This window comes from Dreissena polymorpha, chromosome 2, assembly GCF_020536995.1.
Source record: "Dreissena polymorpha isolate Duluth1 chromosome 2, UMN_Dpol_1.0, whole genome shotgun sequence".
Lineage (NCBI taxonomy): Eukaryota > Metazoa > Mollusca > Bivalvia > Myida > Dreissenidae > Dreissena > Dreissena polymorpha.
In genome coordinates this window covers 45966575-45994173 of record NC_068356.1, presented here as the reverse complement: position 1 = coordinate 45994173, position 27599 = coordinate 45966575, and the positions used below count along the sequence as shown (strand labels likewise).

General features: G+C 38.5%; 1 protein-coding gene across 8 annotated transcripts; it reads right to left on the bottom strand.

Annotated features, from left to right (window-relative positions):
* Positions 1-1436: 1436 nt before the first annotated feature.
* LOC127866904 (tumor necrosis factor receptor superfamily member 19-like) lies at positions 1437-27599 on the bottom strand. 8 transcript variants are annotated; one of them, XR_008043158.1, is made up of 9 exons: positions 27484-27599; positions 23089-23299; positions 19866-20062; positions 19210-19484; positions 9155-9364; positions 6618-6814; positions 5970-6044; positions 5559-5705; positions 1437-5216 (listed from the first exon to the last, which is right to left on the bottom strand). XR_008043158.1 is itself a non-coding variant. In XM_052407758.1 (7 exons), the coding sequence occupies exons 3-7, from the start codon at positions 9194-9196 to the stop codon at positions 5182-5184; spliced, it is 696 nt and encodes a 231-aa protein (XP_052263718.1). In that variant the 5' UTR covers positions 9197-9364; positions 23089-23299; positions 27484-27599; the 3' UTR covers positions 1437-5181. The 8 variants fall into 8 exon arrangements, 4 of the variants coding, with proteins under 4 accessions (XP_052263718.1, XP_052263717.1, XP_052263719.1 ...); XR_008043155.1 differs by lacking the exons at positions 5970-6044; positions 6618-6814; positions 9155-9364 and having other exon boundaries at positions 1437-2644; positions 2796-5216; XR_008043156.1 differs by lacking the exons at positions 5970-6044; positions 6618-6814; positions 9155-9364 and having other exon boundaries at positions 1437-2957; positions 3579-5216.

Here is a 27599-nt window from a genome sequence, read left to right as displayed (position 1 = left end):
TTCTTTTGAATTAATTACACACAGTCCAAACTGGTTTTATTGAACGAGTTAAATAAAAAATTAGTATGCTCGCTCAAGACTCAGCGAGCATGCTGTTGTTTTATTCAAAGAGTGTTTCTTTTACAGTTTAATTAAAACGAATATAATCTTCTGTTTACCAAATACCCAAAATAAAATCAGTTTCAGCAAAAAATAATGACGGGCTTAGTTTTTGGAAAATAAATGATGGTCGAAAGTACATTTGCTGTTGACAATGTTGAATAAAATATTTCCTTTTATCGGTCTTTTTCAAGCAAGAAATTTATAAATAAAATTTCCAAAACGTGGCTGTAAGATAACACCAAAACGCACCATATGCAGTGAATTTTCCAAAATTTCCTTGGGGACCCCCCCCCCCCCCCCAGCAGGAGGGGGAGAACCCCTCCCGCACCTACCCCCACTCGCAGCTTTGCTGCTCGATCGTGCGTATAGCTGAAATATCCCCTGTCGACTGCACATGCGTCTACAAAACATGCTCTGTGTTGTTTAAGTAGGCATGCAAAGTAACTTAAAACATACATATAACATTATACCAATAAGGCTATTTATTAGAAATCAGTTGTTATATCGAGTCAACTTCAATCCCTTATTTAAAAAAATGTTAAAAAATTGAGTTTATGTTTTTAAGAAAGCATTTTATATTTTGTTCTATAGAGTACTTGTTACTAAACCTGAATTCATACTGCTACTGCTACTGCTGCTGCTGCTGCTACTGCTACTGCTACTGCTACTACTACTGCTACTACTACTACTACTACTACTACTACTACTACTACTAATACTACTTCTACTAGCTCCTTTAAAATTCGTACAAATGATACATGCTGAAAGCGCAAAATCATCTTTGATAATAATATACTTCTTTCGTGAGGTGTACGATCAGCAGTCTGATAGTGGAATAAAAGGTGGACAGTCGCATGTACAGACGATGGTTAACTTTTGATTACACAATCGCACCATAATGCACTTATGGGAGTTTCTCTTAATCTGCCCCTTACTATTATATTATTTATAGATTTCGAGGCTTAAGCAGGTTTTGATATGGTGTCGCCATTTTAAGGGACGAATCCATGAATCACTGGTCATCAATTAATTATCGTTTATGCTAGACATGGAATTAAAATTTGCCAATATGGAATAACAGTGTTATGTGTTGTAACTACAATATGAGTTAGTAAAATGGTTAAAGCTTTGAGCAGGGTTTTTGGTTTCGTATTCAACATCGTTTTCCTTACTACAATAATGCTTGTGACTTGATGCTGCAACGATGTGGTTTCACACAGAGTTTCATGGTCGTTTTGTATGGTATCATTTGATGAAACAAGTTAGAAAAATACACACATATACAAATATATATATCAAATAGAGACATACTAGTAAAATCACACTTACACAAATTTGTTAGATCTATCTATTTCAACTTGTTTTTATAACTTTATATCAAATATACAAATTTAACAAAAATACATGAGTATCGCTGAATAGCATGCGGATAGAACGAATAACAATTGACGTTTGAAAATTAAGATGTTAATATTACAAGAATTCTAAAATACTATAAGTTATTTTACTTTCTTAACATGTAAGCAGTTGCAAGTTTGTCTAGTGTCAATTTTTTTTTTGAAGTTTTAATCGACGTGTGTTTTCAAATGGTTCTTTATCATTATCGTTTAGCCTAAAGGCTATAATATTGAAATGGAATACCTGTTTTTACACATTTACTATCAACCGTTATCGGAAAAAGCGAAGTTTTTCTTGGCACAATCCATTTTAGACAAAAATCCTCAGACAAATGATAATAATGCTGTGAACTCAAAGACTCGAGCATATCAAAACTATAACCGCAAAAAATGTAAGTTTATACAGAAAATGACGGTTTTATATTTAAAAAATCTTCCGTTCAGAAAATGGTTCAAAAGGAATTATAATCGTACATCTACTAGAAAAAGTCAGAGGGTTGATAAAAGAAAAGAATTTCCAAAAAAATGTTTGACAGATATCTAAATTAAATATGAAAAAGGAGCATGAGCAAAGCTGAGCAATATATAAGAGATAGATTGCACATGCGGTATAATACATAAGTGGGTTAAAGTTCCCCAGAGTCGTCTCACAGATGTAAATGTATCCTATAAAAAGGACTGGACATATTTATCCCCACGTTTTTCGGAGAAAAAGTGGGGATATTGTATTGATGTGCGTCTGTCCGTCCGTCCGTCCGTCCGTCCTGGCCACCTGCTCCTCCTACACTATTAGCACTAGAACCTTGAAACTAACAAACATGGTAGCTATGAGCATATGTGCGACGGTGACAGTGACGGAATTTTTATCTGACCCCTGGGTCAAAAGTTATGGGGGTTGCGGCGGGGCGGGGTCAGAGATTTTCACTCATTTTGTATGTTATTTTACATTAACTTCTTCATTTCTGCACCGATTTACTTCAAATTGATATTGAGTATCTCTTATGACAATAAGGTCAATCTCAACTATGCATGGCCCCATTACCAACCCTGGGGCGCCCCGGCCATATAGGCCACGCCCACCCAAAATTGCCTTTTACTATAATTTCTTCATTTCTACACCGATTCACTTCAAATTGATACTGAACCTCTCTTATGACAATACGGTCAATCTCAGCTATGCATGGCCCCATTACCAACCCTAGGGCATCCCGCCCACATAGGCCACGCCCACCAAAAATTGCCATTTACTATAATTTCTTCATTTCTAAACCGATTCACTTCAAATTGATACTGAACCTCTCTTATGATAATACGGTCAATCTCAGCTATGCATGGCCCCATTACCAACCCTGGAGCGCCCCGCCCACATAGGCCTGCCCACATAGGCCACGCACACCCACAATTGCCTTTTACTATAATTTCTTCATTTCTACACCGATTCACTCCAAAGTAATGAACCTCTCTTATGACAATACAGTTAATCTCAACTATGCATGGCCCCATTACCAACCCTGGGGCGCCCCGCCATCATAGGCCACGCCCACCAAAAATTGCCTTTTACTTTGATATCTTCATTTCTACACCGATTCACTTCAAACTGATACTAAATCTCTTTTATGACAATACGGTCAATCTCAACTATGCATGGCGCCATTATCAACCCTGGGGCGCCCCGCCAACATAGGCCACGCCCACCCAAAATTGCCTTTTACTATAATTTCTTCATTTCTACACCGATTTACTTCAAATTGATACTGAACATCTCTTATGACAATACGGTCAATCTCAACCATGAAAGGCCCCATAACCAACCCTGGGGCGCCCCGTCCATAATAGGCCACACCCACCCAAAATTGTCTTTTACTATAATTTCTTCATTTCTACACCGATTCACTTAAAATTGATACTGAACTTCTCTTATGACAATACGGTCAATCTCAACTATTTATGGCCCAATTACCAACCCTGGGGCGCCCCGCCCATAATAGGCCACACCCACATAGGCCACGCCCACCCAAAATTGCCTTTTACTATAATTTCTTTATTTGTACACCGATTCACTTCAAATTAATACTGAACCTCTCTTATGACAATACAGTTAATCTCAACTATGCATGGCCCAATTACCAACCCTGGGGCGCCCCGCCCACATAGGCCACGCCCACCCAAAATTGCCTTTTACTATAATATCTTCATTTCTACACCGATTCACTTCAAATTGATACTGAACCTCTCTTATGACAATACGGTCAATCTCAACTATGCATGGCGCCATTATCAACCCTGGGGCGCCCCGCCAACATAGGCCACGCCCACCCAAAATTGCCTTTTACTATGATTACTTCATTTCTACACCGATTTACTTCAAATTGATACTGAACATCTCTTATGACAATGCGGTCAATCTCAACTATGTATGGCCCCTTTACCAACCCTGGGGCGCCCCGCCCATAATAGGCCACACCCACCCAAAATTGTCTTATACTATAATTTCTTCATTTCTACACCGATTCACTTCTAGTTGATACTGAACTTTTCTTATGACAATACGGTCAATCTCAACTATGCATGGACCCATTACCAACCATGGGGCGCCCCTGGGTCAAACATTCGGCGTGGGGATACGCGTCGGCCTCTGCCGCGCCATTTCTAGTTAAAAATCAATAAAGGCATTATCAAACTTAACACAAATTCCGGTCTAAACTGAAAAGAGCATTTTTAAGGGTTCAAACATATGTAGACAACTTACTTTAGCAGAAAGGCCATTCACAAAAGGGACTGTTTAAACAAATGAAACGCGTGCTTGTTCCATGCAAGAAGTATCCATAGAATGTGAACTTGGTTAGTCTTTATTTAACAATTAATAATCCGACTGTTTTGAAGTATATTAATGATGAGTGATGAGTCAACAACGACGGACACTGACAGATACTAACTAAAATTGTTAAACCTGTACCGCTGTGTGCTTAAAGGATTTCAACATACAATAAAAGCAAACCAGCAGTTACTTATACAAACGATTATAGAAACGGTTTATACAAAAGGTGGATACAAAACGAAGCACATAAACATGTACATCAATGCGAATCTTTGTATGAAACTCACATAACTTTCTAATAATTTTCTCACTGAAAACTCAACACCGACTGTGCTATATTTCAGAAAACATTTTGAAACACATAATTAACAACGTGTCATTTGTGTACGTATATATAAAACCAATGTTTATACCACACGAAAACGCATTTTTGATTAAGATATAATGCTTCTAGTGTAGATCTTTCGCAAACATGTTCATATCGAGTTGGATGACATTCAGAAAGACTGCATGAACAGAACAAACCTACCAAGGTCAAGAAACCTGTTTTGGTTGTGTGTGGTGAACATGATTTGTCACAATTTTACCTAGCTCTTTAACGATATTATCACAGTCAGCTTTGATGAGAGCTTCGCAAAGTGTTGGCGAATCGGCGTGTGGATAGTTACGTCGTACACAAAGTTGGTGTGTGGATGATTAGCCGAGTTTATTTTCCAGAGTTCTTCCCCAGGCAAATAATCGCTTTCCTCGAGACCAAGAATGTGAAAGAAGACGTTTCGTTCATTTGAAGTGATCTATTTAGCCAGGCACATAAAACAATCTATCGTAAATCTATCGTTTTTGTCAAATTTAACGTTTGGGAAGTTATTTTTCCAGTGGAGAACGTCCGTGGGTTAGGCCTATGATAAAGATACAACATATACACCACTCACCAGTAAAAGATGTACACGATTCAATTAGATTCCATTAGTTGATTAACTAATTTATTTTCAGACAGTACTTTAATTTACCGTCTCAAAGTGTTGCAGTGGAACCATGTAACTTATATTAATATTCTATTGAATCCGCTCTAGCACCAAATTGAAAATCGAAAAATATAATAAAGAATGATTTAAATTGCTTATTCAATAAAACTGAGAATACAAATCTTTAGACGTATACGAATATTTAACTTAAACTGAAAGTCGACATAACTTGTTCACGTGACAATGACACAACTATACAAGTATTGTAGTATTTACCTGGGTGTGTGTCGATAAACGTCACTTGTTGTAATTCCCCTCTGACGTTTTCATTTTCAATTCCATCCGTTTCGACAGCGCCTTCCAGTGAAGTATCACTGCGAATCAGACGAGCAGCACTTGCACCAATATTTGCTCCTGCAGTGGCTTTGTTTATAAATGTAGAATTACAATTAAAGTTCAGTGGTGATTATTTCAAAGACATATTTTCATGAGATCAATACTCATCCAATTAAATCAATCTATTGGCGTTGGTCTATTTTCGAAAACCGTTAATAATATACCAAATCACATCCTCAAAATAACGATTAAATTGAAGATATGGCTGATCGGTGTAATGAAAACAAAAGCGTAACTGTATTTATTTCCCTATAAAAATTCTGGAGTTTCATTGTTTCTATATTAATTTACCTGTTGGTGGGCGCCTGGATGTTTTCGTGTGTTTTCGACACTTGCACCAGATGAGAACACTTGCTGCCATGATTGCTAACAAGACACTTCCAATTATACCTATAATACCATTGGCATCAATACGCGCATGTGCGCTGACATTGACATGCAAACTCCCGGAAGCAAAGGAAACTTCCGGTAAATTCGCTGCACCTAAGACATCCTTCAAGTCTGGTTTTGTTTGTTCCGGTTTTTCGACGCACATTACTTCTGCAGAACTTGAGATTGCTTTAAAACTGTGAATTGTTGACAACAAGAATTGATATATCCTCAAGTACCTACTGCAATAGTTAATATCAATTAAAAGAATGTACACATGCTACATAAAATGTAATACAATGAGACAGGCTTTGTTATTACCAATGCGCGTAAAATTAAAATAGAGTTTTGGAATTGAATCACTTAGATTGTCATAAAATTATTACATTAAAGCTAAAATCCATAATCAAATAAAACTATAACCAACATTAACAAGAGGAGAACAAACAGTAATAGATCTGTATGAACCAGACACCCATGGTAACCCCGTCGAATGTTTGATTATTTTAACATATATAGCCCAAAATATATTGACACTACGAATAACTATGATAAAATCGCATGGCATACCCGGGCAAGCATTCCCCGCAGTGACCTGGAGAAGATCCGCCGCACGGCTGAGACTCGTACCGATTAACCGCTGAACAGTTTTTGAAGCACAGGTTGCAAACCGGAAATGAGTGTGACTCCCGGAAGTAGCGTGGTGAACACGGCTCACAGGGATGACAAGACAGGAATCCGTACCGCGCGTTGTATGCCCTGGGGAGCTGCGAATATATTTTTCGAAACGTATAACAAAACGCTCATCGGTTCAAGAACTATTGTTCATAAATCAATGCTGTGTAGCTGTCGTTTTCCTGTATGTGTGAACGTAATTAATATTTTTTATATAACGACAATGTACTTTAAGAGCCATAAAATATTACCAGTTCCGGCTGATTTCAGGATCTACATGTGTATCTTGCCTTATCTGCTCCATGTTGTAAGCATTCATTATGGTCCCAAGTACTTGTAAAGACAAGTGTATTCAACGCCTAAAACTATCCATAGTGTTTGATGTAAGGAACAACGTTTACAATCGTTCATTGACGCAGTGTTATGGTATGGACATTCGCGCGGACTACTTCACGAAACAATCGCTTGGGATTTACATGATGCCGATAGAGTTTAAATAGCACACGGACTGGTATAAAGTAATTTTAGTCGACGGAAAAAGATTTTATAAACTGTGTCAGATGAGAGGTTATGAAATCTTTTGTATCTAAGGACAAATAAAATGGCAAGCACTTCAGCAAATTATGAGTAAACTAACGCTGTCTAACTATCGAGTTTTGACATAAACAATCGCCAAGACGTTTATAATTTCCATTTGGAAATCGTTACTATAGACCATAAACAAAACACATTTTAATAGTTATGAATTAAATGGCAGTTCATGCCAACAAACAGTGACATGAAATTACATATGTATTAACGCATCAGTGTTGAAAAAGATTCAATGAAATTTATAATGTCATTGCGCGTTGTTTTAATTGAGAAGCCACACCAATTTGTCTCTATATCATGTCTCCAAAATAACACATAAAAAGAAGTTACTGCTTTCAAAATTATCACGACTTTATCATTGTCAACTGTTTAATTTGTATAATCATACTGCATCACTATTGTATTGATTCAAAGTGTATTACTATTAAATATATTTGCTGATCCACTGAAGCCATAAGCGGTCTGGTCATGAGAAGCGATTGACCAGACTATGCGAATCCATCCACAGTTTCATCAACAAACCATAAGTAATTGTTCATGGTTGCATTTCATTTATTAATGTAATCATAGCAACAACAATAATTATCTGAGGCAAAACGCTGGAACAACATGCATACTTCCCTTGCAGCCCTCTTACCACATAGTTTCATCTACTTGCTTAAGCACATTTTCAGTGATTGGAAGATCCAGACTTATCGAACGGACAGACGGAGCCTTTCCAGCGAAACCGGTATGGCCGGTTTGGTACTAAGGCTTCACATTAGCTTAGTCTTTCTATGCATAAGAATATCGCACTGTATAAATATATTGCGTTCTACATATTAACCAAATGAGAGTAACAAGTTATGGGAATTCCCCTGTTAAACCTTGTTAATATACAACATTAACATGATTGCTTTTTGGACTAAATATTAACCATTTGCATAGGTTCAATTGTCCTGAAAAGGATTAAAATAGCGATTTTTGGTTTGTGAATGGCGGACGTTTGTTATAGTCATTATCACCGTCACCATCATCATTCATATTTATATTTGAACTTATCAAAACCTGAAGTTTCTGATATATATATATATATATATATATATATATTTATGTATTTATTTATTTATGTATTAATGTATATATGCGAAGTAAAGCATTAAATGCATCAGAAGTAAAGATATTTTTACTGTTTACTTAAGACATTGCATTTACAGATATAATATACATATTAATATTTTAACATCTAAGTACATATAAGACTTAGATAAACTGTAAATACATTATAATACATGATATAATGTGGTGTAGTCCTTTATTTATGACAAGGAATTAAAAACCAGATAGAATGGCACACAGCACAAATAATAAACATCAAAAACAAGCACACCCGAAAGAATAAATCTGGGGTCAATGTCTAGGAACGGTAACAATAACCATTAAAATAAGCACATATGTATTTGTTAACATTTATGCATTCAAAAGTATGTAGGGCCCAGTTTTTTTAAGCATCTGGTCTCCGGATGCTTCTCCACGCCACCCTTGATAGCTTTAACATTGCCTGATATCAGTTATCTGGCGTAATAGTTGCAGAAGAGCAACACGGTGTTTCCAGTATATTCTTCCCCGCAGACATAAATGTGCGAGGCAATATAAAATGGACGAATTTCTAATAGCATTGAATGACGCATTTATGCTGCACGAGGTGAAATGTATCCGATAACACTGTTCAAAGTTACACGAAGACACCAAACATGGACATGCGTCTATGATATATACTAGCCAATGACCATCATCCACAACGTTTTATCCCCCAACAGACAAAGCGTATAGCAGAATTGTTTTACTGTAAGAGGACTTACTGTCTTGTTCAACACGAACCCACCCCGTCGCACGTCGGGCATTGCTCACATCGCCCCTTCTTCGCTCCCTTCGCGATTCCTGGGATTTCGACGTATCTAGTGTTATCGAGGCAGGGTCTTGGTCCGACCTGGATTGTCACCGGAATTATTATCACTGCCAGGGCCAACGGAATGAGCGACATTTGCCCTCTGGTCGCTTTATTTGGTAAACTTAAAAAAATAAATGTAGAATTATAGAAGTTTGCATTTTTAACCCGTTTTAAGGTCAGGTTGCATTGCAAACGGACGATAACATATTGTATTAAAGGTCTACTAGGCAGTATAAAGTTATTCATGACTCTTTCTGTTTATACCTTAATAGCTAACCTGAGCACGACGTGCTCACGCGAAATTTCCTTATCTTTTTTTGTCCGATGTGTGCCATTGTTTAAAGTCGCCATAAGAACACTCTAGAAAGCAAATGCTCTTGTTGCTTTTGTGAAAAAAATAGATGTACAACTTGCAAGCATTAATACGTAAGTTAACAAGAGCTGAGTTTACATACGTAAAAACCAATCATGTTAAGAACAGAAACAAAAATTAATTGTAAAAATTCACATAAGATTGTCTAGAGTCTGTCTCTAAAGGCCTTTATGTGTTCATGATTCCTACATCGACAGTTCAGAACATATGTATAGATTATTCTAGGACAGCCAATGTGATCAAATACAACAGGTAAAGGGTGTTTTAGTCGTCAGTGCCCATTTGTCATTACGAGCTAGAAGATAATCATTTTAAACAATCCTTTTAAAATAAATACAATTTAGCCCCCAAGTAGATGTTATTACATCAGACACAAAGAAGGAGGAAACTTTTGCTACTGTATATCTATCTGAATAATGGTCAACGTTGTGCTTTGTAATCTTATGTAAACGTGTTGTGTAACCTTCGGCGGATGTTGACATTTTTCAGCGTCGCAAAATAATAATTTTAAACTAGTGAATAAATGGACTTCTGGATCGAAACAAAGGCAAATAATAGAAGAACAGCACTGGCTTCGAGTCATTTAAGCTGTGAGTTAGTGATCGCGTGAATTTATGAAATACAGACTTGTTTTTGCTCTCGCCGTGGTTTCGTGTGGGTGGGGAGCACTATTGAAAAGAACCGCCAGCAGAAGGGTCATGACCCAAAAAACGTAACGCATGACTGAGCAGCAGATTAGCATAGTCGTGCACTGTATTTATAAACCCCCAGAGCCGTTGGCAAATAACAATGACTACTAACGGTATCAGCGACCAAGCGTACCAATCAGTATACCGCGATTCAGACCAAACATCTTTAAAAACAGTGCAAATGAACATCGCGGATCATTATGAAAGCATGTCACTCACGGGGGATAACCTGTGCGTTACGACACTGACCCCTGTGCAAAGTTACCCGTCTTCACCAGATATTCAATGCGGACAAACAAGACAATTTAGTCAAAACGTTGAAGAAAGTTCGCAATCACTCATATCGCAGATCCTTGAATCATCATTTCAAGTTGACGACATCGTCTTTGATCGCCTCAACAATAAACTCTTTGGTTTGGTGAAAGACGCATACATATCTAAACTGCTAGACATGTCAGAAAACAATGACAGCACTCTGCCACAATACCGCCAATACTTATCTCGACGAGCGCGTCTATGTGAAAATTGCCCGACCGGAAGTCTTAAGGAACACCGCGGAGCTAACCGCTCGAAAAGGTACGCCGAAGACTGCTACCTACTTCAGCAGTTCCTAGATGGAAATGTTACTAACGTCGACGATCTATACCGTTTCCAGCACGAAATGATAGTCAATTCCCAACCAACACCAGCTCGTAACCAAACTCAAGATAGGAACATGATTGATCTTAAAGAGACTGTTGCGTTTCTGAAAGCAGAAGTTTCTTTACTGAAAACAAATATGTGCAAAGTAAACGAGAACATGGACACGTTACATAACGATCTTCACACAGTAAAGTCAGAATTACAATCCTGCTCAAACATCATTAGCAAGCATCTCGACGTAAGCAACTCGAATACCGACAATCTGGTTCTGTCAAATGGAATTCTAGCCATATCGCGAACACTAATGAAACTTGAAAAATCACGGAACACTCTCTCGGATAATATTTCTGCTCTACAAACAACGGTACGCGACAACTCTATTTGCATCGAACAGTTAAAGGATGATGAAACCTCAATAAAAAACAGTAACAAAATCATGTTAAACGATTTGACGCAAAGGCTTCAAGACGACATTACGCGCTCCACTAGCGACACTATAAGTAAGTCGGAACACGAAGCAGTACTGAAATCTGTTCATACACGTCTCAAACAATGACGTGAACATAAAATTGCCTCTGACAATTTCGGCGAGAGAGTAGAATCGGTGCTCGAAATATTCACATCGACAATTAGCTCCAAGCTTGATAGAGTGTGTAACAGCATCCAAGATAGTCTAAGGCTCTCCGGCATGAAACCAACGTGCGCGTGCTAAACAACATACGCCCATATGATTGTCGCGGAAGACAGTGCGGCTGATCTGCACGCTCAAACATCAAAAACACGAGAAGTTACTCCAGCAGACATAAGCATCAACACAAATACCATATCATGCTTGACCGAAATCCAACAGACTGTGCTCCCGAAACCAGCTCCCAGAGCTATGCACCCCTGCTCAATGGAACAACACAACACCACAGGAGCGCGCCAACAACGCGAAATACTCATCGACACATTACCTCCATCAGAGCATCTATTTGTAACTAACAGCCCAGTGCGCAACCAGAGCGTTATCGAGCAACCCGACTCACACAACTTACAGCACACCTCACAACATGATCTCTATGTTGCGACGCATCTGGATGGCTTCAAGCAACAAAACCGGCGTCGCGGTCGTTTCAGCACAGTCGCTAGAAAGCATCACCAATCCTACGTTCTGAAGGGCATCGGCCTAGACAGCGATCTTGAAGGCCTAGAAACTTTCTCACAAATGATATGAGAATAACATATAGATCTGTGAAATTCCTTGTAACAGCTCGCGAAGACTGCAAAGTTGCTCAAATTGTAGTTGACACCGTGCAGGCTGAGAAAATTGACGCTGGCATCACTTGGCCAGATGGCATATCATGCCGCCCATGGATTCAGCGCAAGGAATACGTGCGTCGTTTTCGACACGAAACAAACCGCAGCAGCTCCTTCACGAAATAACATGAATCTACGCCTACTTTCATATAACGCTACAGGCTTAATGACGGCCATCCCGTATTTACTGAAAGAATTGAACACCAAACGAATACCTATATGTGGCATCTCAGAACATTGGCTCTTTGACAACAACGCTAACATTTTAAACAGTATTGACAAAAACTATCGTGCGAATACCATCACATGCGCCAACCCAGCCTACGCCAACGGTCGTTACTTCGGGAAAGGTGGCGTAGCGATCATGTGGCATAAAGATCTTGATAACCTGGTTGGAATCTTAGACACATACAACGACAGAATTGCAGCCATACGCATATGCTGCGGCTCTATCTCAATTCTCATACTACAAGTCTACCTCCCTGCAGCTAATCATGACATTAGCAGCTTCAAAAGCGCAGTGGACCAACTATGGGACATATGTAGTGTGCACACCGAATCTAATTACATCATGATAATGGGCGACTTCAACGCCAGATTTCCCAGATCAGTTGTCACCACTCATCTCCGATCACGTGACATGTACGTTTCGGAACTTGCTAAATCTCTCCATTTATATGTTGCTACGGACACAGTGTCATGCACAGGTCCTCCATTTACGTTTTACCCTTACAATGACGCCAATCCCTCGCGCATTGACCATGTACTACTAGACGAACGTTTATCACATACAGTCAACAGTTGCGGGGTCATACCTGATGCACCACTGAACGTTTCTCGCCATCTCTCAGTTTTTATTAACCTCTCTATCGATATACGCCAAGATGAAACATGTTCTTCTCAAGCACTACCAAGGGTGACATACCGTTGGTCAAACTCCTATGAAATCAATGAATACAAGAACGACGTAAGTGAGCATCTGTGCGCGACTCAGTTGGACTACACAGACGTCAATGAGACGTACTCCCATATAGTCCGATGTATAAGTTCTGTGGCAGAAAAATGCGTCTCAAAACGAACAAACAAACGCTTCCTCAAACCATTTTGGTCTTCCGAACTTAAAAACAAACATCACCAACTACGCCTAGCACGCCTTGCATGGATCTGGAGCGGTAGGCGCACTGGTTCACAAGAATATGCGCACTACAAAGCAATGAAGAAAACCTTTCGACGAAACCTTCGCATGGCCAGTCACCGTTACGATGAAGAAAAAATGGAGAAAATAGACACTTTAGCCGAAATAGATCAAAAAGCTTTCTGAAAAAGTTGTCAACTCCAAATGCGCAAAAAGCCAACAAAATGGTCGCGAACTCGATTTCGATGGGAAGCGGGAGACAACCATCGATGGGGTGCTCCGAGGTTGGAACTCCCACTTCAAGCGCCTATACTCATTCAAAGAGAACCCCAAGTTCGACTCTTTTCACAAAGAAGTAGTTGAAAATTTAGTAAAAGAGTACCTCAAAACTCCAGACGCCGATCACGACTACACAGAAATTGCCTACGAAACAAACACAACTGAACTGGATCACATAATACAGGAACTACCAAACAACAAAAGCGCATCACTCGACAACATCAAATATGAACACCTGAAATATGGCGGCCCAACCTTAACAGATTTTCTTGTAAAAGTCTTTAACTCGATCTTGAACCACTGCCAAGTACCTAACGGTTTCAAACATGGTCTTATTGTCACCCTGCATAAAGGAAAGGGGAAGCAACGGACCGACCCCAACAGCTATCGGGCTATATCACTTATTCCTGTGGTCGCAAAACTATTTGAAAAGCTTCTAATGAAACGCATAGAAAACACCTCAGCATGGTCTAAACTCAACAAACTACAATACGGGTTCCAGGAAAACAAAAAATGCAAAATGGTATCATACATGCTACAAGAGGCTCGCGACTACTGCTACGAACGTGGAAGCAGCCTCCATGCGTGTTATTTGGACGCTCAGTCCGCCTTCAACAAAGTTTGGATCAACGGGCTGGTTTACAAACTTCACCAACTTGGTGTCTGTGGAAAGTTACTCCGAGTTATCTTTGAGTCACTCCAAAATTGCACCAGTCGCGTACTATCACGCGGATTTGTCTCGGAACCCTTCCCGATTCAACAGAGCACCCGGCAGGGCAGTATATGTGCACCTTTTACATCGTCTACATAAACGACCTGCTAAACGAACTCACGACATCCCCATACGGCTTTAGGATCGGCGACCAGTCATTATGTTCCCAAACCCAAGCTGATAACGTGGTACTCCTGTCGCTTTCGCGCCACGGCTTAAACGAACTAGCGGAGAAGTGCAACTCATACGCCAACAAGTGGCGTTCACTTACAACGCTTCCAAATGTACCGTTATTACCATGGGCCGAAAACGATCCAAAGCAATACCCGCTCGCCAGATCGCTTATGATTCAACACCAATACCCGAAGCGGCAAATGACAAACATTTAGGTATAATACAGTCGATCAGTGGAAAATACCCTTCCGACATTGACGCTGTGAAACAGACAATAAGAGGCACGTTCCTTTCCCTCTCGCAGAAAGTGTCCGGAAGGTCCGGAGCAAACCCACACACCGCGATTAAACTGTACAAGACCGCAGTAATTCCCAAAGCGCTGTTCGACTGCGAGCTGTGGAACAGTATCTCCATTGCCGACATGCAACAACTCGAGGTAGCCCACCACTTTTGTTTGAAACGTGCACAAGGTCTCCCTCATCTCACGCGCTCAGACATGGTGCTCGGCCTTGCGGGAATGACTTTCATCGAAGCGCTTATCGACCTGCAAAAATTAGCATTCCTTGGCTCCTTGGCTCACTATGCCACGCTCATACAGGCGAACCGTGCCATACGCTTTTCATTTTAAGACTGTGTCAGTTTGACTTGTGCGAAAACCGGAAAATTGGCTTTATTACAGATATTGTGAAAATTCTGCAAAAATACAACCTTGAAGACTACTTAACGACCTTTAAGACCAACAGCTTATTCCCGTCAAAAGAGAAATGGAAATCTGTCTGTAAAAAAGCAGTGCGCCAACACGAAACCAGTCACTGGCGTATGAGGCTCGAACAACATAAAGATTTTTCACGTTTTAAAAAAGTACACAAGAGCTTGGAACCGGCTACCATATGGAGAGTCGCGAAGATCCGCCCAGACAGCTTCTCGCTCATGACGTTCCTGTCTCGGTTATGCTGCAAAAAACCTCCTGAGCAACCCGTCCTATGCTCAAAGTGCACACACCAGCATATGCACATCGAAGTGATACACGCACTTTTTTGAGTGCCCCTTTACCGACTCGCCGGCTCGTCTACAAACGTTCATAGAAACCGTTCGGCCACTAAGCGCACCACTGCACGAACACTTGAAAAACGTAGAGCCTGCACCACTGGTGTTGTACCTTATGGGTATGATCGATGACGTCATAGCAGACTTGATGCCTATAGAACTCTACCCAGAGTTTTTGATTAACTGAGCGAATTTTCTACAAAGAGAACTCCACGCATTTCGTCGAACCCTAAACCTGGCACTTCCAAACTTCGCTTTCTTTATTAGTGAAGTGCATTGGACGCTGATTAGGATATAAATATGACGCGTTCAAAGAACTGAGAAATAATGTACACCCTTGCGACTTCCAATGTCATTCTTGGAAACTAATTATGTATTCACATGCATATATACATGTTTATAACAATTTGACTTAATCTCTAATTATTTACATTGATTGTTTTTGTATTTGTGCTATGTTTGTATCGTTTGTTTGTATCATGTACATCTTCAGAAAATGGAGGCAATAAAGATATATATATATACTACTACTACTACTACTACTACTACTACTACTACTACTACTACTACAACTACTACTACTACTACTACTACTACTACTACTACTACTTTTATTACTACTACTACTACTACTACTACTACTACTACTATTACTACTACTACTACTACTACTACTACTATTACTACTACTACTACTACTACTACTACCACTGCTGCTTCTGCTACTACTACTACTACTACTACTACTATTACTACTACTACTACTACTACTGTATACTACTACTACTACTACTACTACTACTACTACTACTACTACTACTACTACTACTTTTACCACTACTACTACTACTACTACTACTACTACAACTACTACTACTTTTACCACTACTACTATTACTACTTCTACTACTACTATTACTACTTCTACTACCACTATTAGTACTACTACTACTACTTAATCACTAGTAACAGGACGTGTCTTGACATTCTTCCGAGAGATGTACGATCAGCAGTCAGCGGTGGACAGTCACATGTACAGACGATGGCTAATGTTTGATCACACAATTGCACCATAAAGATAGTATAGCATGGGTCTTTTATATATATGTATCTGTATCTAATACCGAAGTACTAGCAAAATCACACTTGAACAAGTTTGTAAGATTTATTTATTTCAACTCGATCATATAACTATATTTCAAATATACCAATTGAACATAATACTACATGAAAAGTATGCCCGTAGAACAAGTTACAATCGACAGTTGAGAATTAAGATGTAAATACAGGCACACTCAAATAATAGTATTGATTTAACGTTCTTGAAATTAAAGCAGTTGCATGTTTGCCTTGTGTCCATTTTATTTCATGAAGTTTTTATCGGCGAGTGTTATCAAATGGTTCTTTTTCATTTCAGTTTAGCCAAAAGGCTATAGTATTGAAACGGAATAAATTGTTCGACACATTTTTTATCAACGGTTATCAGTAAAAAGCGAAGTTTTTCTTGGCATTATCCATTTTTTACCATAGTCCTCTGACAACTGATAATAATGCGGTGACAAGAAAGACTCAAGCATATCATAACTTTAACCGAAAAAAGGTAAGTTGTACAGAAAATGACGGTTCCGTTCAGCAAATAAGCAATACATAAGAGATATATTGCACTTGCAGTATAATATACAAGTGGGTTAAAGTTCCCCAGAGTCGCCTAACAGAGATTCATGATTCAGAATAATAAAATGTAAATGTATCCCATAAAAGGACTAGAACATTTTAAAATTCAATATAGATATTAACAAAATTAACAAAATTTAACCGGCAAAAACTTAAAAGAGCATGTTTTAAAAGTTCAAACATACGTAGAAAACATAATGCAGCAGAAAGGTCATTTACAATAAGGGCAATGTTTTAACAAATAAATCGCATGCTAGTTCCATGCAAGAAGTATCCATAGTATGTGAACTTGGTTAGTCTTTATTTAACAGTTACAAATCAGACTGTTTTGAAGTATATTGTTGACGAGTGATGAGTCAACAACGACAGACACTGACAGATACTAACTTTAATTGTTAAACCTTTACCACTGTGTGCTAAAATGATTTTCAAAATAAAATAAAAGCAAACCAGCACTAACTTATACAAAACGATTATAGAAACGCTTTATACAAAAGAGGTATACAAAACGAAGTACATAAACATGTACATCAATGCGAATCTTTGTATGAAACTCACATAACTTTCTATTCATTATCTCATTGAAAACCCGACACAGACTGTGCTATATTTCTCTTTAGAAAACATTTTGAAACAAATAATAAACAACATTTCATCTGTGTACGTATATATAAAACCAATGTTTATACCACACAAAAACGCGTTTTTTATTCAGATATAATGCTTCTAGGGTAGATCTTTCGCAAACATGTTCATATGGAGTTGGATGACATTTAGAAAGACTGCATGAACTGAACATATCGTCCAAGGTCAAAAAACCTGTTTTGGTTGTGTGTGATGTACATTATTTTTCACAATAGGACCTAGCTCTTTAACGATATTATCACAGCCAGCTTTGGTGAGAGCTTCGCAAAGTGTCGGCAAATCGGCATGTGGATAGTTACGCTGTAACCAAACTACAAGCACGTCGTACACAAAGTTTTTGTGTGGATGATTAGCCGAGTTTATTTTCCAGAGTTCTTCCTCGGGCAAATAATCACTTTCCTCGAGACCAAGATTGTGAAAGACGACGTTTCGTTCTTCTGGTAGGATCTTTGTAGACAGGCACATAAAACAATCTTTCGTAAATTTATCGTTTTTGTCAAATTTCACGTTTGGTAGGTTAACCTCCAGTGAAGAACGTTCGTGGGTTATGCCTATGAATAAGATACAACATATACACCAATAAAAGATGTACACGATTCAATAAGTTTCTATTAGTTGTTTAACTACTTTATTTTCAGTTCAGTACTTTTATGTACCGTCTCAAAGTGTGGCCGTGGACCCAGGTATATATATATTTATTATATTGCATCCGCTCTAGCACCAAATTGAAAATTGAAAAATAACTAAAGCATGGTTTAACTTATTAATTCATTAAAACTGAGAATACAAATCTTATGACGTATACAAATTTTAAACTTTAACTTAAAGTCGACATAACTTTTTCACGTGACAATGACACTTATATTCAATAATTGTAGTATTTACCTGGGTGTTTGTCGATACATGTCACTTGTTGTAATTCTCCTCTGACGTTTTCATTTTCAATTCCATCCGTTTCGACAGCGCCTTCCAGTGAAGTATCACTGTGAATTAAAGGAGCTGCACTGGCACCAATATTTGCTCCTGCAGTGGCTTTGTTTATAAATGTAGAATTACAATTTAAGTTCAGTGGCGATTGTTTCCAAGACATAGTTTCATGACATCAATACTCATCCAATTAAATCAATCTTTTGGCGTTGGTCTATTTTCGAAAACCGTTAATAATATACCAAATCACATCCTCAAAATAACGATTAAATATAAGATATGGCTGGTCGGTGTAATGAAAACAAAAAGGGTAACTGTATTTATTTCCCGATCAAAATTCTGGAGTTTCATTGTTTCTATATAAATTTACCTTTTGTTGGGCGCCTGGATGTTTTCGTATGTTTTCGACGCTTGCACCAGATGATAACACCTCCAGCCATGATTGCTAATAGGACACTTCCAATTATACCTATAATAGCATTGGCATCAATACGCGCGTTTGCGCTGACATTGACATGCAAACTCCCGGAAGCAAAAGAAACTTCCGGCATATTCGCTGCCCCTGAGACATCTTTCAAGTCTGGTTTTGGTAGTTCCGGTCTTTCGACGCACATAACTTCTGCAGAACTTGAGATTGCTTTAAATCTGTGAATTGTTGACAAAAAAGATTTAATTTATCCTCAAGTACCTACTGCAATAGTTAATATCAATAAATAGCATGTATATAATATGCATAGAATGAAAGTATAAATATAATGATACAGGCTTGGTTATAACCAATGCGCCTACAATTAAAATAGAGTTTTGGAATTGAATCACTTAGATTGTCATAAAATTATTACATTTAGGCTAAAATCAATAATAAAATAAAACTATAACCAACATAAACAAGAAGAGAACAAACAGTTATAAATCTGTATGAACTAGACACCCATGGTAACCCCGTCGAACGTTTGATTATTTTAACATATATAGCCCAAAATATATTGACACTACTACCAACTAGGATAAAATCGCATGGCATACCCGGGAAAGCATTCCCCGCAATGACCTGGAGAAGATCCGCCGCACGGCTGAGACTCATACCGATTAACCGCTGAACAGTTTTTGGAGCACAGGTTGCAAACCGGAAATGAGTGTGACTCCCGGAAGTAGCGTGGTGAACACGGCTCACAGGGATGACAAGACAGGAATCCGTACCGCGCGTTGTATTCCCTGGGGAGCTGCGAATTTTTCGAAACGTATAATAAAACGCTCATCGGTTCAAGAAAACTATTGTTCATAAATAAATGCTGTGTAGCTGTCGTTTTCCTGTATGTGTGAACGTAATTAATATTTTTATAACGACAATGTACTTTAAGAGCCATAAAATATTACCAATTCCGGCTGATTTCAGGATCTACATGTGTATCTTGCCTTATCTGCTCCATGTTGTAAGCATTCAGTATGGTCCCAAGTACTTAAAGAGACAAGTGTATTCAACGCCTGATACTATCCATAGTGTTTGATGTAAGGAACAACGTTTACAATCGTTCATGGACGCAGTGTAATGGTATGGACATTCGCGCGGACTACTTCACGAAACAATCGCTTGGGATTTACATGATGCCGATAATGTTAAAATAGCACACGGACTGGTATAAAGTAATTTTAGTCGACGGAAACAGATTTTATAAACTGTGTCAGATGAGAGGTTATGAAATCTTTTGTATCTAAGGACAAATAAAATGGCAAGCACTTCAGCAAATTATGAGTAAACTAACGCTGTCTAACTATCGAGTTTTGACATAAACAATCGCCAAGACGTTTATAATTCCCATTTGGAAATCGTAACTATAGACCATAAACAAAACACATTTTAATAGTTATGAATTAAATGGAAGTTCATGCCAACAAACAGTGACATGAAATGACATATGTATTCACGCATCAGTGTTGAAAAAGATTCAATGAAATTTATAATGTCATTGCGCGTTGTTTTAATTGAGAAGCCACACCAATCTGTCTCTATATCATGTCTCCAAAATAACACATATAAAAAGAAGTTACTGCTTTCAAAATTATCACGACTTTATCATTGTCAACTGTTTAATTTGTATAATCCTACTGCATCACTATTGTATTGATTCAAAGTGTATTACTATTAAATATATTTGCTGATCCACTGAAGCCATAAGCGGTCTGGTCATGAGAAGCGACTGACCAGACTATGCGAATCCATCCACAGTTTCATCAGCAAATCATAAGTAATTGTTTATGGTTGCATTTCATTTATTAATGTTATCATAGCAACAACAATAATTATCTGAGGCAAAACGCTGGAACAACATGCATACTTTCCTTGCAGCCCTCTTACCACATAGTTTCATCTACTTGCTTAAAGGCACTATAAAGGTGACGATCCGTAATTTTTTTTTAAATATATTTTCCTTATTTTATTTATAAAGGTTATCAAAAAACAATATATATATGCTATTGGACATTACCATAAAAATATGAGCAATACAACTTGTTTTGAGCTCAAAATACAGTGTCCTCCAAGTCAATCGTGTTTACAAACAATCAGTTTATTTACATCGCTGTTTACTAAATCATGCCGAGCGATTCCGGCCGATTTTCCGGCAACAAATTTTGATTGGTCGGCACAAGACATTGTGTATCATGTGAGCGAGTCAAAGGTGAAGAGGCCAGACATTCAAAACAAAAATGGCGTAAATTGCAAAGAGAAAGCGTACACTATCGATAGAAGAAAAATCGAAACGCAAAAAGGATGCGAAAACATCGTATAATCTTGGCCGTATTACTATTGGAAGTGAAGTTGTAAGGTGGAGAGACTTTCAAAGGCAGCACAAATTTCGATCGAACGAGGAAACCGCCCGTTTTCTTTTAGATCAGTGAGTAGCCTATGAGTGTTGCATGAATTTTCGTGTTTGTCACATTGTTTGTGGAACTGGAATAAATGGGTGTCTTCATGATCCTTTAGATGAAAACGAAGAGCGTGAAAAACCCTGGCTTTCAACTTCAGACCATGCAAGAGTTTTACAAGACCTGAGTGCTGTGATCCTGCACATGTTCAGTGATTGGAAGATCCAGACTTATCGAACGGACAGACGGAGCCTTTCCAGCGAAACCGGTGCGGCCGGTAGGGTACTAAGGCTTCACATTAGCTTAGTCTTTCTATGTATAAGAATATCGCACTGTATAAATATATTGCGTTCTACATATTAACCAAATGAGAGTATCAAGTTATGGGGATTCCTCTGTTAAACCTTGTTAATATACAACATTAACATGATTGCTTTTTGGTCTAAATATTAACCATTTGCATAGGTTCAATTGTCCTGAAAAGGATTAAAATAGCGATTTTTGGTTTGTGAATGGCGGACGTTTGTTATAGCCATTATCACCGTCACCATCATCATTCATATTTATATTTGAAATTATCAAAACCTGAAGTTTCTGATATATATATATATATATATATATATATATATATATATATATGTATTTATTTATTTATGTATTTATGTATATATGCGAAGTAAACATTAAATGCATCAGAAGTAAAGATATGTTTTACTGTTTACTTAAGACATTGCATTTACAGATATAATAAACATATTAATATTTTAACACCTAAGTACATATAACACTTAGATAAACTGTAAATACATTATAATACATGATATAATGTGGTGTAGTCCTTCATTTATGACAAAGAATTAATAACCAGATAGAATGGCACACAACACAAATAATATACATCAAAAACAAGCACACCCGAAAGAATAAATATGGGGTCAATGTCTAGAAACGGTTACAATAACCATTAAAATAAGCACATGTATTTGTTAACATTTATGCATTCAAAAGTATGTAGGGCCCAGTTTTTTAAGCATCTGGTCGCCGGATGCTTCTCCACGCCACCCTTGATAGCTTTAACATTGCCTGATATCAGTTAGCTGGAGTAATAGTTGCAGAAGAGCAACACGGTATTTCCAGTATATTCTTCCCCGCAGATATAAATGTGCGAGGCAATATAAAATGGGCGAATTTCTAATAGCATTGAATGACGCATTTATGCTGCACGAGGTGAAATATATCCGATAAAACTGTTCAAAGTTACACGAAGACACAAAACATGGATATGCGTCTATGATATATACTAGCCAATGACCATCATCCATAACTTTTTATCCCCCAACAGACACAGCGTATAGCAGAATTGTTTTACTGCAAGAGGACTTACTGTCTTGTTCAGGACGAACCCACCCCCGTCGCACGCCGGGCATTGCTCACATCGCCCCTTCTTCGCTCCCTTCGCGATTCCTGGGATTTCGACGTATCTAGTGTTATCGAGGCAGGGTCTTGGTCCGCCCTGGATTGTCACCGGAATTATTATCACTGCCAGGGCCAACGGAATGAGCGACATTTGCCCGCTGGTCGCGTTATTTGATAAACTTAAAAAAATAAATGTAGAATTATAGAAGTTTGCATTTTAACCCGTGTTAAGGTCAGGTTGCATTGCAACCGGACGATAACATATTGTATTAAAGGTCTACTAGGCAGTATAAAGTTATTCATGACTCTTTCTGTTTATACCTAAATATCTAACCTGAGCACGACGTGCTCACGCGAGATTTCCTAATCTCTTTTTGTCCGATGTGTGCCATTTTTTTAAGTCGCCATAAGAACACTCTAGAAAGCAAATGCTCTTGTTGCTTTTGTTGAAAAAAAAATAGATGTACAACTTGCAAGCATTAATACGTAAGTTAACAAGAGCTGAGTTAACATACGTAAAAACCAATCATGTTAAGAACAGAAACAAAAATTATATGTAGAAATTCACATAAGATTGTCAGGAGTCTGTCTCTAAAGGCTCTTATGTGTTCATGATTCCTACATCGACAGTTCAGAACATATGTATAGATTATTCTAGGACAGCCAATGTGATCATATACAACAGGTTAAGAGTGTTTTAATCGTCAGTGGCCATTTGTTATAACGAGCTAGAAGATAATCATTTTAAACAATCCTTTAAAAATAAATACAATTTAGCCCCCAAGTAGATGTTATTACATCAGACACAAAAAGGAGGAAACTTTTGCTACTGTATAGTTCAGCAAACATTGTTTTGTTTATTTACATTTACAACATCAACATTCAAAAACGAAGGATGCTTATGTCAGAGATCTATCTGAATAATGGTCAACGTTGTGCTTTGTAATCTTATGTATGTCATACCGTAGACCTACTAATTGCTTATTCAAGAAAGTTTTCATTTACGCTCTGAGGTTTTATAAAATACATATACGTGCACTTAAATTGTATATTTAAGATATTAATGATCACGGTGATACACAATTAGTAACACAACAAGTAACATTAGTTAAGTAATCTTAGTAACCTTACTTAGCCTTTTTTCAATGTTATGTTTACAATGCTGATAACCAACTGCCATGACATTTTACAATTGTCCTAGTATCCACGCAGCGACTAGACCTCCCTTATATTTTACAGGTTTATCCATGAAAGGATTTGTTAACCGACTTTGCCGAACAAAAAGCAAAGAAGTGTCACCGATATATCTTCAAATCTCTATCTTGCTCGTAAATTTGCCCTACACGCAAGTTTATTCTATAAACCGATTTTGTAAATCGGTCAGAGTCGGTATGCAAAGCATTATGAGTAATACGTGTACGCTGTGAATTCGGTCAAACTGTGGTGAATACCCATGCTGCAATTGTGCAATGTATTGTATCCTTGATCATGAATGATTGATACATTCTAGCCAGACAGAGCATTCGCAATCATAGAATCTTTTTCTGGTAAATGATATCTTGTTTTGCATGTTATTTATTTGGGGCTTATTTTTTTATTATATTGAACTACAGCCTCGGTCATCGCAAATAAAGGAATTTTGTTGTATGGTTAAAACAAAATAACCAGTTTAAGAGTTCACTCATTGAAAGCCGAACAGAAATGAGTCGAATCGTACAAAAAATGGATTGTATGACATATGCGGCAAGATTAGCCCCAGAACAGCCTGCGGAACCGCGCAATCAGGTCAGGAGCTACTCTGTCCGCAAATGAGTCGAAGAAACCTTGTGTGACTTTTTAACGGACTAGAGAGCAGCTGATCAGACAAGCGTGTTATTAACTTACACATCAATTTTAATTTTTGGCCTGGGGCTTAGCCCTAAGGCCATAGTAATGATACACATTTCTGAGACAGTCAGAATTGACTGGCTGCCAAAACCCACGAAAGAATTAATTCCCAAAAGTCCGATTTACCACTTTGCGGTAATTCATGCGCAATCAAAGAAGTTCTGAGCAGATCTCAATAACCCGCCTTGTAAATACAGAACATCACTATAAAACATGACAGTGTCATAAAACGTGTCACAAAATATTATTGAAGCAAAATTGCTTAGCATTGGCTACGACATAGTTATTACTATTGTTTGCATATTCATGCGAGAATAAGTTCCTCACTTGACGGTCTAGTCCGAAGAGATACAAGTGTCTACTGAGACTGCAAGAAGAATTTTTTTTCTAATTTTTTGAAGACATAACATTTGGTATTTATAAACATATTTTAAGATATTGCTATTTTATTTTGCGTTAACGATACATTCAAGAAAAAAGAAAATGACAAAAAACAACAACATATATTCATGATCATTCTCGGAAATATACGAAGTTTCCGGATATGATATTTCACTGTGCAGATCGAGCGCACAAATCGAGCGCGAAAAGTTGTACGTGAGACAACATACACAATATGTACACCGTTCTTTATCAGGGTAAAGGCCCAGTCTCACTATGATGCCGGCGGAGCCCCTTTGCGTGATCCGGAATCTACCGGGATGAAACGGGGCTCTACCAGGATGAACCGGGGCTCCATCGGGGACGACCGGGATGAACCGGGGAAAATCGGGGCTCCACCGGGAAAGTATCAAATGTTAAATACCTCCGGGATGAAGCGGGAGTCACAGGGAAGGACCGGCAACGACCGGCGCGGCGCCGGAAACAACCGGGAATGCACCGGGAACAACCGGGACTGCACCGTAGCTCCACCGGGGTACATACAGACCCCGGCAGAGCTACGGCAACGCCCCGGTGAATGCCGTTAAAGTCCCGTTATAGCTACGGTATATAAGAAAACAGATGCTCTGTCGGTTCGCCAGCATCATTCACAAGGGCTCCGCCGGGGCATTACCGGCGACGACGGGGGTAACACTGGGGCGTTGCCGTAGCTCTGCCTGGGTCTGATGCCGGTTTAAACACGGTGAGTGCCTGCGGTGTTACGGTATACCGGGGCTCTGCCAGCTTTCACCGGGGCTCAACCGGGGTACTACCGGCGACAACCGGCGCTATGCCGGAGCGCTGCCGGCTTTCACCGGGGCACTACCGGCGACAACCGGGGCTCTGCCGGGGCTTCACCGGGATAAACCGTAGCCAGTCCGGGTTGACCGGGAATCTGCCGGGATGTTGACCGGCTTCAACCGGGGCGGCACCGGGAAATAGTATGACTGCGTTAAAAAATTTCTACTAATCATCCCGGTCCTCGCCGGTCGACCGGCGTTAGCAAACCGGGATGGACCGGGGCTTAAGTGGATTTTCTTTTGTATACACATTACAAAGGAAGTATGAGTGTTTTCCTGATCTGTTAATTATGTAATAGAAAGCTTTTTTAGGCTATTGACAGTGATTTATTTGACGCCAACAATAACAGTTTTTCGCGGCCATGTTGTTGTTGTATATCTTCACCGCCTATGTAGACAAACCTCTACCAGATCTTTAGAGTTGAACAAAAGGTTATCATTCCCACAACCAGTATCGTGTTGTCCTCCATCGTCTATGTACACTGTAGTATATACACAACTATTGTCTTGTCTTACAGTCTCTGAGCTTCTACACTCAGCCGCTAGGGTCAATCCGTATGAATTCGGACAAAGGGAGAAATTCGGACAAAACATCGTAAATGCATTTACGTCGCACTAAACCTAGCCCCAGGCCTTAAGCGCCTACAGTACAGCGCTTTGATTAGAAATGTTATCAGAAATTCGCATATGATTTAGCGTCTTTGGGGTCTGTCTCTAAAGGCCCTCTTTTTAAGGATTCCTACATAGTTTAGAACATATTTGTAAACCCTAAACACTATTCTAAGAAAGATAATGTCTACATAAATAATAGGTCAATATTGAAATGCATGTATTTTTTATTCATTTGTCATCATTGGAAAATATCAATAAAAATAGGCGATTTTCAACACAATGCTTTTAAAATAATCATAAGTGAATTCTTCATGAAAGTGTTATTGCGTCAGCCATGAAGTACAAATGGTCAACATAAACATTTCAATTGATTCGTTTCTATAATAATTAAAAACACGTTATTTTCTATAAATGGCTTCTGTTGCCAGAAATCGATGTTAATTATGTTTTATCTTTTGCCATTTAATCTGACGAATGTTTCATCATATCCGTGAACTTATTTGTGATGTTAGCAGATTACTTATATGATCTTAAATTTTAGAATATTGATTTATCAACTTAAATTTTATATCAATTTAAAGACATTAATGAAAATGACGGTACATAAATATAGAAATAGTAATACTTAAGTTTAAGTAACTTACCTTCGGTTACGTTCAAATTTAACCTTTCAATGTTGATAACCAACTTGCATGCCATTTGACAAATTTATAAAACTGAATGATATGGTTAGCCTTCCTTAAGGTTAATATTTTGAACC